This window comes from Rhynchophorus ferrugineus, unplaced genomic scaffold (genome assembly GCF_030347505.1).
Source record: "Rhynchophorus ferrugineus isolate W39M unplaced genomic scaffold, kcgeb_rfMv2 rfM6, whole genome shotgun sequence".
NCBI lineage: Eukaryota > Metazoa > Arthropoda > Insecta > Coleoptera > Curculionidae > Rhynchophorus > Rhynchophorus ferrugineus.
In genome coordinates this window covers 33,980,614-33,998,234 of record NW_027472585.1, presented here as the reverse complement: position 1 = coordinate 33,998,234, position 17,621 = coordinate 33,980,614, and the positions used below count along the sequence as shown (strand labels likewise).

The following is a 17,621-nucleotide window of genomic DNA, read 5'->3' as shown; positions in this document are numbered from 1 at the left end:
TTTAGTCTATGCTCGACAGTCAGTGGCAGCAGACAACCTCCAGAATTTTAACAAAAGTGGAAAGGTTATGTTCGTATCTGCATAAGCATTAATCCATAATTTATAATTTACGCAAAAAAAACATCACCAAAACCAAGGAATGGATTAATATGAGGTCTATGCACCATCAATTTCAAAAGTTATGAAGTGGTTTACTGAGTTCCGTTGTAGTTATATCAGAACAAGCGATGCTTAAGAAAACTATTTGTCACATTTTGCTTTTTATTTCTAAAAAGGGCAGCGGAAAATGCAGCGTAGAGCCATTGAACATTTTGTGTGGTGTTCATGACTTAAAAATGGTCTTAAAAATGGACGCCATGGTCACTCAATCTTTAAAAAATCGTTGCAATACTTTAACATATTGAGTTAAATAAAATTGTTTTGAACCACTTATATGAGATTGAATACCAAAAGAAGCTCGAAACTTTAATACATCACTACATAGTATAAAACAAAGTCGCCTTTTCTGTCCCTATATCCCTATGTGCGCTTAAATATTTAAAACTACGCAACGGATTTTGATGCGGTTTTTTTCAATAGATAGAGTGATTCAAGAGGAAGGTTTATATGTATAATACATGCATAATATACTTAGGCAACATTGCTAATTTTAGAGGTTTCTAACGTGATGTCGTAAATTAACCTATTTTTTAGGCTTATTTAGCAATTAGCAAAAATGCTGCCTAACCCTACGAGTTAGATCAAATTAATGTACTACAGCATTGTACACCATAAAAAGGTCTACAAAAAAGTCCGCGATGGTATATGTTTATCTTTTAGGGATAACCCACATTAACCATTTTTATTGTTTACTTTTTACGTGAGAAAATGGCTTATTTACGAAGCTATTTTAAGCAATACGGCATTAATCCTTATCGAATTAAGTACCTTAAATACAGCGTGCAATTAATATAGATCAATATGGTTCCTTACAGCATGTAAATTAAACAAATATTTTCGGAGATATTACAAATTTAAAATTTGCGTTTAAAAATGTGTAATGTAATAAAAATTGTATGAATTTAGATATTCCAAAGATAGCAGGAAATCTTCATAGGGGAAGAGGAATTGTTTTACTCCAAATTTAATGCGTGCAGGCCAAGGGCAGTAATGAATGAACCAAAAATACTGGATCGATTTTAATCATGTTTTCATTGAGTGACATAGGCATATATATTTTATGCCCGTGCAAAGTCGGAGCGGGCCGCTATGTTTTTATATACAACGTTCATATTTTTTCTGTAGTGTATTTAATTTAGTATCAGCATTGCACCCGTGCGAAGCCGGGGCGGGTCGCTAGTTCACCATATAATCCGAATCTTGTGCCGTTTGAATACCATTTGTTCCGGTATTAGCAATATTTTCCCAATGGTATAAAACTGACTTCAGGAGAAGTGTTCGAGAATAACTTCAGTTTTTCTATTTAAGTTCTACAGTGACATGGTAATTATATTGCCGGAAAATTGAGAAAAGATCACGGATCAAAATGGCACATATATCACCGTTTGTGTTTTTGAAAATTATACGAGCAAATTCGCTTGAAATAAAACCAAATTACTTTTACCCCAACCGATTATACCAAAATTATAATTTTTCATGTTCGGCAACCTGAACAAAAGGTATTGTTCCGAAATTCATAGTGTATTAATTATTTGGCGGTCAATGTTAAAGCTTTTAAATTCGCCGCTCCATACTGACCGAGACCCGCCACTCCCCACCCCCACGGCTCATCAATGATTCAGAGCGGTACATGTAGCTCGGTCGCCAAATTCCAATTTTTGTTCGCGGCTTTTCCGGGTCCTTGTGTTCCCGTTCCCGATTTTCCCACAGCCGTAGTTTTATGCCGCTCCTTTTTTTATCGCTGCATTGTGAACGACCAACAAATAAATAAAGAATTAGGTGGGACCATCGACACCGAATATATTATAACACCCCCCATGTGGTTGCTGCTACTTTTTAATTGCATTTCGAAGTTACATCCTTTTCGATGATGCAGGCAAGGTCGATTTTTGTGTAAATAAATAGCAAAAGATTTATTGATTTTCCAGGTTTAGTGTGTCGCGACAGTCGTGGGTTCTAAACCTTTTGGAGCATGGTTACAAATCTATGTCTGTAATTATTTATTTATATCTTATATGTTTTAGTCAAGAGTGCAAAATTCGACAAGGATAAAAATCATAACAGTCACGCCAGTAGCCAGGCTCGCTGAGACCAAATATCTTCTAAGACGATCTGTAAGTTGGCACGCCTTTTTTGGCTTAGTTCCGACAACCATGGTTCGGAGCCCATGTTAAGCAGTAGTTCAAGTCCAAATAAACCCTAGTTGATAAAATGAAGGCGCTAAAATGTGAAGTTTAGTATGATTTAGATATAAGTTGTTTATGATTCGGTTTAAATTTTAATATCCACAATCAACGCAAAACGAAGTCTTCGAAGCGATTTTTTGAATTTTTGGAATAGCCGGAAATCCAAGCAAGCTAAATTAGGCGAAACAGTTGATTGTGGAATGACACGAATCGGATTTTGGTGCAATAGCCCTGAAGATCCAATACCGAGTTATCGGCCCACAATTACAGCCTCTTAAGAGGAACAAATTCACGCAGGCGATATATAATAATATTCAATAAATAAGACCACGTCTTTTTACGTCCTACTATCTGTTAATCATAAGTATATCCACGTTAAACCTACATGTTTTAGCTTCTTTTACGACAATGGTTTAACAATTCAGCAATTTTATCTTTCTTTTAATATCATTCAGAATTAAGAGCCTAACCAAATGATAAAAAATATGTTATTATTTCTGAAAAATAGTACAGAAATTGAAAATAGCTAATTATAAAAACATTCTTTGTGTTTATTGTGTCTTATATTTTCTATTGCAACATAAACTTAATGTTATGAACCAAATTATAGAATACATACTAAAGATAAGTGGTTAGAGCCACTTATCTTTAGTACACACATTTGCCACTTTTCTGGTAAGATCTACGATCACTATACAACAATCATTTTTGAACGCAATAACTTTTGACTAGGTAAATAAAATAATGCTCCCATTATATCTAGAATGTTCTATATGCTATTATTGCGTATGAAATAAGTATTAACAGAGATATGCTATCTTAAAAATATCTGTTAGAAAATACCGAAATTATTTTTTCCTTAACTTATATTGCCATCTAAAATTACTAGGAGGAAAATAAAATTTCTGAAAAAGAAATTCTTATTTGAGAGAGATATTTTAATATAAAAAGCTTCGTAAAAGTAACAAAGTTGTCATTAACTTAAAATCGAACAAAAAATCCACGGACCGAAGCGGCAGAATAAAGGCGCATATAAAAAGTTGTATCGGAACAAAGACTGGAAATTATTCACATACCTCCACTCGCACACAGAGACACACATACATTGAGAGACTTTTGCCAGCACATGATATATTTGGCTGGGATATAATTAAAAACTTTTTTATTTTTCAGAAAGCTTTCCGATGTTGATAATCGTCGTGGGTGTCATAGGAGCCATTATTCTTTTAATCATTATTATTATGATCATTTTTCTCTGTCAGAGGCAGAACAACAAAAAACCACCCTCCGAGAGTAAGTCCCATTCAATTACTTTATAATATTCCGCGAGGTTTGACTCTATATTAATTTATTTTCAACTGACACGATATATATATATATATATATATATATATATATATATATATATACATATATATATCATGAAATATTTGTAATTAAAATAAATGAATTAGAGAAACATATTTTGTATTTGTATTTCAAATACCTATGATTTCAAAATACATTTGAACAAAAATTAATCAAGTGATCCTATTAATGGATGCTTTCTACAGAAAATAAAGCTTTACAGCTGTCACAAGGAAGTTTTGTAAACTGTCACCTGAAATAAATGAAGCCTTTCTAGCCTAATGATATAGGGTGATATTAAAATACGGTTACAAAAGGCATTGGTTTCCAGATGACATCAGATGACAGACATGGCATGAAAAAGAAGAAACATGAAAAAATACCTAGGAGTAACAAGAGTTACTTGAACGATATTCAAGTTTCATATAAAATATTTTTTAACAAAAATGAACCGACTTTAAAAAATAAATAAGGAACTTACTGCAATGTAAAAAATAATGGAACTTAAATTTTTACCAGCAAAAAAATCGTTTTAAAATAAAATATGTACATAATAACTAAATAAAAATAAACAAAAACCTTATTTAACGTATCTAATACACGTATTTTATATTCTACTGCATATACACAATTGAGCTTAGTACCTACCTAAACCTATTCATCTATTTACAATATTATTTTAATCACTATCAACTCATCAATTTGAAGTCGATACGAGCAACAAATTAAATTTATTTTGTTTGTAATTTAATTTTTTGTATAATCACAAAATTATATTATTATTTTTTTATTGTTAGGGCTCGGCACCAAGTTCTGTGTTTTCTATTTTAATTACACGACTTAAAAGTATTTTGTATTTCGTATTTTAAATACATATCAGACAGTATTTTGTAATGTGTACTTCAATTAAAGCAAAGTCATGTATTTTGCCAGCTCTGTATATGTGTTATACGTTAAAAAAGGATAAATAACAACAGATCCATAAACAAAAAAATTTCCGAACCACTAAATCGAAAAAGTTTTAATATTCTATCAACTGCCCCTATACGAAATAATGTTTCAAAATACTGTCGGTTTTTTTTTATTTCGGAGCAAGCCATCGCAAAAATAAACAATTTTTACATGGAGTAATTAAATTCTAAAGCCCATTTTCCTATTTATGACAAAAAGAGGGAAATTATATCTGTTTGGAGCGAATTATTTAGAGAAAAAAAAGCGAATTTCCAATTCAATATCGCGTTGCCGTTTATTGTTTGTACTTTGAAAATACATCGGAATCAAAATACAATCTAGAGAACTGGCGGCGCTTTATTTATAAAATGTGACTTTTTGTTGTTTCAATGCTGATGCGCTGCATGGCCTAACATTAAAAATGCACATTCAAAAATCCTATAATAAACAAAATACCCCCATCGGAGCCGGCCGATGTTTTTCTTTTGTTTCGGCATTTTTACCGCACAAAAAAAAACACTGTTTTTTATTTTGTTTCGATAAATCTGGAGGTATCACTTTAGGCACGCATTTATTTATAAAAATTAGTGAACAACCATCGAAATAATACCCCCCGAATATCTTGTAACATTTGTCACAGATCGAAATCAAAAAACAAAATTCAACGCCTAACTATACAGTTTTTTTTTTGTTTAAATTGGCGATTTTGAATAAACCAACACTGCAATTTTTTGTGAAAATTAATCTTTCATTTCAAAAAACAAAGATAGCCGGTTATTTTTACTCATCTTTCTTAGTTTCGGGAATTTAACCCAAAAAAATGGTCTTTGAATTCTTCTACTCTCTCTCTCAATTTGGAAACGGGGTTATAAACTGACCGAAAACGTATTGACAAATAACCTAAACTTATTTAAGACACCAATAAATAACAGTAATAGAAATAGGATTCTCTTTCATTGAGAAACTAAAAATAGATCTTTTATTCTTTCTTTAGACGCAAACACGATCGAAAAACAATGCAAAGAATCCGACCGAAGTTCGAATATCTCCGATTTGAAGCTGGACCTACGGACTGGTTCCTCCAACTCCAACGTGCACTGTGACATGGACTACATACCCGGAGCCGAGTCAGAAACAGGCAGCGAATCGGTAATAACGAGAATTGGAGTACCGTTAGCCGGCCCCGTCAATGTTTCGGGACAGGAGATTTACAGATATTCCGCAGACTATACCGAACCTAGTTTTCCACCTAAGGTAAGTTGCGAAGCAATACATTTTCTATAGTCTAGCTGTTAAGACGTTATTTGTTAAGAATTAGATGTTAAGACGATATTTTTATAGTGTATATGTCGTAGTTCAATATGTTCATTTACAAATAGACTTTATTAATGAATATAAGCTCTGTGAACTACAACACATTGTTTGAAGCTTCAACAGCTGCTATTAGCTCTTCCCATCCGGGATCCAGGAGAAATCCAGGATACTGTTATTGCGTCTTCATTCGATAAAAATGTTGATGCTCTTTAATACGCTTTAATTTTCTAACATTTCTAATAGTTTCTTGGCCCTTTTTAATAAACCTTTTAACTTTCCACTATCTGCCATATCTGGGAATATGTATTTGATGGGACTTATATTAGAAATATATATGTAAAAGAGATCGCTTGAATAAGTTATCTCTAAGAACTTATAAACTAGTAGTTAATTTAATTAATATCATAGGTTATTCTATTATATCTGTTAGTCAGGTCGGATATTGGTAAATGTGTTAGCCTACGCACTTCACTGTAACTGTGCAGATTTAATTGTTTGGCGAGTGTATTCGAGTGCGCTCATACTTGCAGGATACTTTACACTGGCACTTTGGATCACACTCGCTGCGGTTTCCAAGAAGATAACGCGCTGAATTATTTTTTTACTGGTGTAATATGGAACGTTTTATTTAGACATGCAGTATTTTATTGGGGAAATTGTAAAGAATGTTGGATTTGCCAGTAGTACCCCGCAGTTCGATATCGTACGTCCAAATAGATCTACGAATCGTCTTATAGAGCAATCTCTTGGTATTTAAGAAATTTATATTAAGTAAACAACTTGTTTACGCCTTATTAGTGTATGTTCCTTACAAGTTAAGTTATTTAAAAGTATCTTCTTGCGAGAGTTCATGGTTATGAATATTTATCACAGGACCTTCTACGCAAGGTAAACGTCACGTAAGTAGATTTTGTCTCATTCGCCTTGATACGCCATGTTTTCAAAATATTGCTCCCAATGTCTAGAGCATTCTCCCACCTCCTATTACAAATATGTTACTATTATTATTGTTGGACTGAGCCTCAACCTGCGTAAACTTCTCATATTAAATTATTTTAGATTTTTGACGATTTTAGAAAGAAATAGGTTTACATTCTTTATTGAGTTACATTCCTTTTTTTTTAATAATCAAATATTCCGATTCTTTTTTCTAAATCTTGCTAATACTATTCTCATGTTTTCTTGTTTTTAAGTATTTCAATTTTCTTAATAACATAACCAAATATATTTATTCTCTGAAATGTGAGAACAAGCAGACAAATATTAGACAGAACTAAATTTAGCAAATTGGTTGAATTTTGGAAAAATTCGTAATTGAATTTCATATTTTTGAGAGGATTTATTGTTTTATCAAATATTTATATTCAGTTCATTCTATTCTCAAAAGCTACAGTAATAAACTAATTGTCTATTGTATCGTAAATTTGAAACAAACGAAGTTACTTTAAGTCTCAGCCATAGTAATGAAATGAAAGAGAAATTCCTTATGAAAGTGAAATTATTCGATTTTGTTTTCACCTGAAGCCGTTTATTTAATTTATCCATGATTTCTAGTTTTGGTGTATTCTTGACTTTCTTGATGGAACTATGGCTTTTTAAGCCTTTTACTTCTAACATTATTCTACCGTTCAAATTTAAGTTTCAAGGTTCTAAATATTTTCTATCAAGGATTCAAAAATGTTTTTGCTCTCAATACCAAAAGGATATGGTCAAAATCTGGCAAATAGAGTGTAATTTACAACAATGTTTGTCAAACATTTAGTAATTTTTGGTAAAAACGATTTTTCTTCTGTAGACCATACCGTTTCGCGAGTATAATAATAAACTAAGCTAATTGTTTGACGAATTACAAATGAACAAAATTAAATTTTCATCGCAAATCTAATGGTAGCATATTCTTGATTAGTTTCAAAATAATTTCACTAAACTTTATCTTTATTATGAAAATTATAGGTATAATTTCTGTTGACAATGCAGTTTCCAGTTAGAGGGTTATTTTGTAAAGTTAGTTATTTCAGTTAGAGGTTTAGAGTTATTTTATGTTCATTCAAGACTTGTTCCTACTATTATTACCAATAAGAAATTAAGAATTGCTATATATTTTAGAATTTGATCTTGAATTTGTTTTGCTACATCTTAAAAAGAACAATCATTTTGTGCTCAGTTTTGATTTATTGCAAATAGAGTGAGCAGTCTATTAAGAAAATTTATTTATATTACGTATTTTGTAAAAATCTCCATATTCTCATTATGAAACCACATACTGTTATTCCTTATACAACTTGTTGACTTCATGCATGAAACATAAATTTGCCTATTACAAAGGTCAGCAATTTCAGAATTATACTAATAAACTTTATCTTTATTTATAAAAATCATACGCTGACACTTTGTATCTTTGTATCTGTTGTTGCACTTACACCTCAATTTGGATTAAAACATTCCAGAATTTGGAGTTTTGGACGTATGACATTTCCATTATATTCAAGACTTATACTTCTTTCTTTCTTATGCATTATCACAAATTTCGTGAGCAACCTATAAACACAATTTTCTTAGAAAGTGCCGTATTAGCGAAAGTGAAATATAAAATATAAATTTCAAACGTCAGCGCGTATTTTGTTAAAATTCTCCATATTCTCATCATAAAGCCACTACATCACTGTTGTTCCTTATACAACTTGTGGACTTGAGATCAGTATAAAACATAAATTTACAATCTGCCAAGAGCAAGGGTCAGGATCCCGCTTTAAAATTTCCCAACCCATAAATTCCCCATGACCCTCCTCCCGTGCTCCCGCGTTCCGGCACCCGGTTCACAGGACGAAATCGACTTCCTAATACCCGGCGTAAATCAAAATTTGTGGTCTATAAAAATAATAAAACGGTCCCCGCAAGTCTTATGTAAATACCGCGCGGCCAGAGCGGAGTGTTTGGGGAAAAAAAGGGGGATGGAAACGGATAGAAGTGCGGGCGGAAGAATAAAATGAGTCAAGCGGTTCCCGATCGATTCTGGTTTCACTATCAAAAGCTTTCCGAGATTGAGTGGATTTGATTTTTTTCCCTCTCTCGTCGGAAAGATTGAAATATTGAGTAAACAAGACGGAGGGTGGTAGCGGTGGTGCCAAAGACTTTAGAATAAGCGCGATTTAATGCGAAGCGAGTTGAGTCGCCGGGAAATTTACGACACGCTCAATACAGACCCAATAGGATCCGAAAGATGAAACGTTATTTATCGGTAACGGAGGATTTTCGGAGATAATTTAATTTATAGGATTTCTCGGTTGTTACACCTAGATTACAGTTCATATATTAATTACATAATTAATCACCAACTGGTCAGTGGTAAAGCGCTCACTCGCCCTCATCACCTCTAAAGAAAGCTTTTAGACTTTTTAATGTGAATAAATGTAACAGCTCAATTGAAATGTCCCCGGCCTACCATAGTAAAACACATTTTTTGGCAAAATTAGTTTTTTTTATTCAACATATAACCCTTCAAGGGTGATACACTCATTATAGCGACCCTCCAATTTTTCGATACCATTTTTGTAATACGATTTGTCCTTTGCTTCAAAATATGCCTCAGTTTCGGCGATCACCTCTTCATTCGACGAAAATTTCTTCCCAGTGCTAGTCGCTGGCAACCTGATCTTGAGAATACGGTGAATGAGGAAGCCCAGCCCAATTCATGGATTTTTGCCATCGTTTTCACTGACTTGTGACACGGTGCACCGTCTTGGTGAAGCAGCACTTTCGGCGATTTCGTCCTTCACACGAGTTCAATAACACTATGTAATAGACGCTGTTAATAGTCCTTCCTTTTTCAAGGTAGTCAATGAAAATTATTCCATGCGCATCCCAAAATACATACACCATAACCTTGCCATCCGACTGTTGCGTTTTCCCACACTTTGGAGCGGGTTCATCGTGTGCAGTCCACTCGGATGACTGTCGATTAAAATGATGGAGCTATGTTTCATCCACTGTCACATATAGATGGAAAAACTCGGGTTTATTACGCTTGATCATCTTCAAACACTGCTCCGAATCATCAACTCGTCGTTGTTTTTGGTCAAAAGTGAGCTCACGCGGCACCCACTTTGCACAGAGCTTCCTCACCCAAATATTCGTGAATGATACGATGTACACGTTCAGTTGATATCTTTAGAGTGTCTGCTATTTCATTCAATTTCAATTTACGGTCATTCAAAATCATTTTGTGGGTTTTTTTAATGTTTTCATCCGTAACAACCTCTTTTCGGCGTCCACTGCGTTCACCGTCTTCAGTGCTCATTTCACCACGTCTAAACTTAACATACCAATCCTTAATTGTTGATTTTTCTGGGACAGTGTCCGGAAACTCGGCATCAAGCCAAGTTTTTGTTTCAACTGTATTTTTTCGCGAAATTCCTTTTTATTAATTTTTTCACAATAACAAAAGTTGCTTCACTCAAAATGCTATAATTCACAAACTAATGATTCGACAGCTGTCAAATTTATATACGTATCTTTTGAGGGTTAGGGCTAACCAAAAACATATGGATTTAATTCTAGTAGCGCCATCTATGTGTCAGGCCGGGGACTTTTCAATTGAGTTGTTATCAGATTTTCATATTTCTTGTCAGATTATTCCACCTCAGCATCTTCTCTAGTGTTATCATCATGTTCCTATATTTTCACTTATTTCTCTATCCAGGAGCGTTTTTTCAGTGTCTGTGTGCTCAAAGTATCAGATTACTTGCCACTTCTTTAGACACGCTATTACCATGTTACTATGTAGAATGGAAAACGAACAAAATCTTCTTTGATTTTCAAAAAACGATTAGTAAATTTCGATGTCCTTGGTTCTCTTGAGTCACATTTAAAATTTTTGCAATTCGTTCCAATGTTATAGTTCAAAACCACAATTTCTTATACATTTTGTCAATTTATTCAGAATGTCTCTATCCAAGAGCCTTTCTCGAGTTATTTAAAGTCATACCTCATAATATAATATTTATTTTTGAGTTTGTGGTTGAATTTGATTTTCTTCATATACATTTTATATGGTCATAATTTTCGGAAGATTACACTTTCTCCAAATCATTTCGTTGATTTTTGTATGCTGGCGTGTTGTATTATAATCTTTTTCTTATTATCTACCTTATCTTAATATTTGTCGCTAGCATGTTATGTTACTAAGATATTTATACCTCTGTTATTATTATTCCACATGGTCTCCCACATTTCAATATTTTAAAATTAAAAGTAGAAGAATGTTAATTTGATGAAAGTAGTTGTTTTAAACCATTACTTTATTGAAATTTGGAAACAGCCACTAGAGAACTAAAAGCTTGTATGACTACTAACCAGAACTTTTTTACTCCTTTGAGATCTTTTAATAAAAGAATTATTTTTTATCCTAAAAAAATTATGCTTTTAGAGCATCTGAAAATAATGGTTACAATCATCAGTATTCAAAGAAGTGTCCAACACATTCGCCCAAAGATACCATAGAAAATTATTATTAAGTTAATTGGTTAATGGTTATAAGTAGAAATATTTACAATCTTTATGAATGAACATATTATATGGCCAATAGAACCAAACGTGTCAGTTAGACAAAAAGCAAAGCATATCAGACTCAAAATCAACAGACTTTACTATCTGTAAATACTCATTTTCTAATTCGAAAAACCTATTTGGACTTATGGGATGGAAATATGGAATTGTACTAAAACACTAAACCGACCAGTAACGATACGCAACCAACGAAGAACTGCACAATGATCTCGAAATCAGGTGAATCTATGAAGTTATCCAACATTATAAAGCATGAGATAAATTACTAAATAACAACAAAGTGGAAGTTATACAGCTACTGATCAAAGCGCAGGAAATTAGAATATCAAAGCAAACCAAAAGTAAAAGTGTTACTATCTATGCAATAGTAAGTGAAAAAAATTATACTGCGAAATTCCTCATAATAAATTATTTAAAAAGCTAACGATACATCGTGGATAATAATTATTTTATCAATTTATCAAACTTTTTTAAATTCTGATCAACTAGTCGGATGTTTGCCAAAATTAAAAGTTGTAGAATAGGAAGCTCCGTTTCTGACCCTCCATCACTTGTTTCTGTGTATTTTGATGGGCGTGTTTCCACTTGTGCCGCACGGGGCCCTAATTTAGCCCCAAAAACCCGGCCAATTCCACTATCCCCGCAGTAAAATCGTCATTGCCGGTGGTTTTTTGCCCGTCTGTCCGCATTTTTGCCGCCGTTTTGGGGTCTCTCCTTTGTTTCTGTTCGGACATTGAAACCTAATGCCATTCTCGCCATATTATCTGTTATTTTGCTGCCTACCCTTTTCCATTTGCCACGCCGGAATATGTCTCCAAGTAAATAGCCTATTTAGATAAACCTAATACCCCATTTTTTATTGTTTCATTTTGTACTAATCATAATTTGGCCACAACATATGTAACGCGCCATCCACTAGCCAGATAAGTCCTTTTAATTTTTTCGCATCATTCATCCGGTCATTCACGAAGTTGTGATGGAAATAATGATAAATTATATCGCCAGTTTTCAACAAGATGGTATCTTTGTTCCAATTATTTTTATAAGTTGGAAGTAAAATTAATTCCGTCCGAAATTTTGAAATAATGTCAAGTCGGAACATTTTAATTGAAGAACGCTTCTAATAATACCAATACTAATAATAATACAAATAGCGTCTCCAAGATTTTACTCGATATAAGTTAATGAAAAAAAATCAATGTCCCGCGAATACGGTGTATAGTGGCAGATTGTCCACTTATGGCATTACATGTAGATTTCCACTTTTTTGATTGATCCATTGTTCCCCTTTGGGGATTCGGACTATGACTATCAGGTTAGATTTAGGAAGCTTTCCAGGTGGTATCTTGTATATTTTATATATTCCCTGGAACTTCTTGACAATCAAAATGAGTAAAAAGTTATGTACTGATATGAAATCTTTAAAATTTTAAGGTTATGTTGATGGCAAAAGATTATATATATGACAATATCATTTGAAATTTCTGCAGTTCTTTCCAATGTTACAGTTCAAAACCACAATTTCTTTAATATGTTGTCAATTTATTCAGAATGTCTCTATCCAAGAGCCTTTCTCGAGTTATTTAAAGTCATACGTCATAATATAATATTTATTTTTGAGTCTGTGGTCGAATTTGATTTTCTTCATATACATTTTATATGGTCCTGATTTTCGGAAGATTACACTTTCTCCAAATCATTTCGTCGATTTTTGTTTGCCGACGTGTTGTATTATATTCTTTTTCTTATTATGTACCTTATCTTAATATTTGTCGCTAACATGTTATGTTACTAAGATATTTATACCTCTGTTATTATTATTCAACATGGTCTACCACAATTCAATATTTTAAAATTAAAAGTAGAAGAATGTTAATTTGATAAAAGTAGTTGTTTTACCCCACTACTTTGTTGAAATTTGGAAACAGCCACTAGTCAGAGATAGTGGCTGTTTAGGTGGTTGCTGCTTAGGTTTAGTGGAAGAGCTAGTGGCCATTGGATACAGAACTAAATTGTATAGTTGATAGTAATCAATACATTTGGATTCTTGGTGATTTGGTGTTGATGATGATGATGTACCTCAACTGATAATGCAACAAAACTATATTGTATATGAACGCAAAATATCATATTTATGTCACTTAAACATCTTCAGGCAACTGTATACTTTTTTCTCCATTGTGTTGAATGTAACTAAAAAGCTCTTAAAAAATTTCCTTAAAACTCTTAAACTACACAACATTTATCATGAAATTTTGGCGCGCCCCTTTGGATATTGGATATTGACTATCAGGTTAGATTTAGGAAGGTTTCCAGGTGGTATCTTGTATATTTTATATATTCCCTGGAACTTCTTGACAATCAAAAAGAGTAAAAAGTTATATATTGATAAGAAATCTTTAAAATTTTAAGGTTATGTTGGTGGCAAAAGATTATATATATGACAATATTCAACTGGAAAACCCCAAACTATTTTTTTATTATTTACATTAGATATAATTAATACAAGCAAGTCATCGTGCTGTTTTTCGTTAGTTACGTAGCGATAAGGATTAAAAAGCTTTATTAGATTAGAATACTGGTTGTTTCGATGTGTTAGGATTCTTATATTTGCACCCCATATGCTCAAATTGACTGATAGATCAATCTCCTTGATCTTAGGTCAAGTTCGGAGCACCTTCCGACTAACCATTACAGGTCTTTGATTTCTAGTCTGATCTGCTCTGCTTTTATTTAATGTGATGTAGTAAATGCAATGTTGAAATATTCTTTTTCTTTTACCCAATAAACTCGCGCCTAAACACTACACCGAGTAAAATCTGTATATTTTTAAGTTTTATATTTATTGCTAATGAAAAAACTAGCTAGACTAATTAAATAGATCTTTTCGTTTACCACTTCCTCGATAGCTCTCTTAGTGCACTGTAATGATACCCATTTTATTTGTTGCTAATTCACTTTGCGCCCTGTTGTTCACGGCGGACGATTTCAGCTAGACTTTCTTGCGAATTAATGATGAAACACTTTGCACTACTTAATTTATTACTAATTACAATTTAAGTGAACCAAGCCAATGTTTCACATGAATCTTTCTAGCTAGACTTTTCGATCCTGACCTCTAATGACCTTAACTGAAAAAGTGAAAGAGAATTAGAACACTTTGGTTCTAACTATTTAAGGTGGCACGCCTTTTCCCAAAGTATACTGCATTTGCACCATTATCAGCATTGATGTATTAATCCGGTACACACCTTGCTTGTATATTAATGCAAGTACAACAGAATAGTAGTAATAAATTAGTTTATAAAATAAGATTGTACTAAGCATATCGAAGACCAAAATCAAGAGAGACCAAAATATCACCATAAAGCTATAAAAATGCATGAAGTTATATATATAATAATTGTTTCTTTTTATTTCAGGATGGGCAAAATAATAACGGTTATGTTCCTTACGTTGACTACTCGAGGGACTACAACCCCCCCGTTATGCAGCCGCCAATATCGACCTCAATGGGAGGCGAGAGTTTGCAGTCAACCCGACTCCAACTCAACTCTCTACAGAACCATCAACTGGGCATGGGAGGCAACGGTAACACGTTACCGCTGAACGACCTATCGGATCTGCACGTTGCCCAAGCCAACGGCTCTATACCCGGCATAGACCCCAGGTTCAGCGCCACCTACGGCAACCCCTATCTCCGGAACCCCAACATCGGTCTCCCCACACCCAACACGGCAAATCCGGTGGCGACGCCGGCCCCGCCCCCCTACAGCCGAGAGAACTCGCGTCTAGCCATAGCCAGCAGCGGGGGAATGATCACTGCCAGTGCGAATCCCGTCAACACTGTGGTGGCCAACGGTTCAAACGGTGGCGTGCCCCAAGTGACGAGACTCCCCAGTTCGCCCACCAGTCAGTATATCGTGCCCAGTTCAACAATAAAACGTGGTACTTTAGCGACGCACGTGTAATATTTAGTGAAACATTAATGGGACAGATATAGAGCAGACTGATTCTGCCCGAGACGCGAACTTGAACAACTGTAAAAAGGTGATTTCGAAAGAAGGAACATTTAGACGTAAACAAAAGAAATATTGAAAGACATGAGACTGAAAATCAATCGAAATAATTTTTAATACCCCTTAAATGAAATGTATCTTAATTTCGTTTCTCTCGATTTTTAGATCAATGTATAGTTTAATAAAAGTATGGGAAACTGTGGAAAACGAGCTCTATCCAATTATTTTGGTGTTTCTGATTTTCGAACAAAATTCGTGCAATACCGCAGCTTTAATCGGTTGATATAAATAAATTTTTAATTGCTAAATCGTGAATACTCCCAAAACGTTTCCCTTAATTAATTTCCAATTATTAAAAGGATTATTTTATAAATAAAATATTATTAACAATATTTTTCTAGGAATATATGTAATCTTCTGATAGGAATTCTGCAAAGGGTATTTTTGTTTTCAAAATAGACAATTAAACAATTACCGAATTATGTGATTCAATTTTAATCAAACCCATAAAATTGTACGTGGTATTATGTGGGGTCTCTTCGTAGCTGCGTATTTTGGACAGTTCAAAAAATATATATTCACGGATATCATAGAAACAAAATAAATCAATTCGGATCTCAAGATAATATCAGTCAGTGCCATATTAATAGGAAATTAAAAATACGCAGCTGTGAACAAGAGGAACGATTCGTTGTAAATAATAACATATCATCTGGATGTGTCGGAACACTGAACACCGACAATATCATGTCAATTTATCATCAATAATAATGTTAAGGAGATGTAAATGAAGATAACTCATCATAAAGCGTGTATATTTTTTACATTTCGCTATAGAGCTTCCAACATAGTCAATTTTAATATTTTTAATTTGTTCTAACACAAGTTCGGTTAGCGTATCAATCAACATAAGACATTCTTGATTCATACGCTAACTTGAACTGGATATTTTTCATTCCATCCTTTAAAAGTTTCCTATTCAGCCTAAAAAAACATGATAACTAGTATATAATAGATAATCAACTTTCGATGGTATCACAGTGATGTGATAAAAGATTTAAAAAAAACAACAATGGTAGATTTTCAATGTGTTTTGTTATTGCAAAATTTTCCATTATCGCTAACTAATAACAACAATCATGCTTAGTAAAATGTTATTTTTATGGAATTGTTAAAAAATTTTAATGAAAATGTTCTTGTTATTAATATGAAATATATACCAAAGATATTTTTTGTATAATAAAAAAAACTAAGGAAATGTATATTTTTTAAAATTTAATTTCGAATCAACGAGTTTCAAAGGCACAGTGTTGTATCCGATGTTTTTTTTTCTCTCTCACAGTGTTGTGGGGCAACTTTGAAGGATACACAGACGACGCTTCGGCAGAGCCTAAAAACTATATTGCGCGATTTTTTTCTCATTTATGTACTTAAGCACAAAATTTCGCCATAATTGCTCACTATATAAATATATATATACATATATTTAATCATTATTTTTACATGTAATTAATTTTGTATATTTATGTATATTTCTTTCTTTTTCTTCTTGTATAGTTTTTATGTAACTTTATGTCCAGAATACAATTTACTTTTACGATATGTAATTTCCGCAAAAAAACCTCTAACAAGACTTTTATGAGAAGAAATCTTTATTTAAGCGTTTTACTATTAAAAATAGTAGAATATAAATTAGCTCAAGTTAAAAGAAGGAAAATTGAATTGTATATATGAACATATCCTACGAGTTTTCTAAACTAGAATACTGTTACTATATTGTGCATAAGATTTTTTTAAGTCTTGAAATAGCAATATTTAATAAAGAAACTTTGTGATTGTAAAATAAAAAGCCTACTTCAATAGATAGTCTTTTTTATTTAAAATTCCCTTGAACATATAGTCGGAGGTCCTGTCAGCGCATTTGTAAATACTGAATTCTTTCCATGGAAATACGCTACTACAGGTAAGAATAGTTAGTTATTTTGGAAAATCACTCATAGTAACTTTAACAGATAAAACGTACCAAACGTACTAAGAATGAAATTCATACTCTAAAATATACTATATAATACGAGGGTAG

At 33.0% G+C, this 17,621-nt stretch overlaps 1 protein-coding gene across 7 annotated transcripts in view; it reads left to right on the top strand.

The window, feature by feature from the left end:
- LOC143198090 (irregular chiasm C-roughest protein) overlaps nt 1-17,403 on the top strand; it is a 314,080-nt gene extending 296,677 nt beyond the window's left edge. For all 7 annotated transcript variants that reach the window (XM_076407063.1, XM_076407061.1, XM_076407062.1 and 4 more), the window contains 3 exons: nt 3,519-3,638; nt 5,638-5,897; nt 14,945-17,403. In XM_076407063.1, coding sequence (XP_076263178.1) covers nt 3,519-3,638; nt 5,638-5,897; nt 14,945-15,493 — 929 coding nt within the window. In that variant the 3' untranslated portion in view covers nt 15,494-17,403. The remainder of the gene's footprint in view (nt 1-3,518; nt 3,639-5,637; nt 5,898-14,944) is intronic.
- Nucleotides 17,404-17,621: the final 218 nt, after the last annotated feature.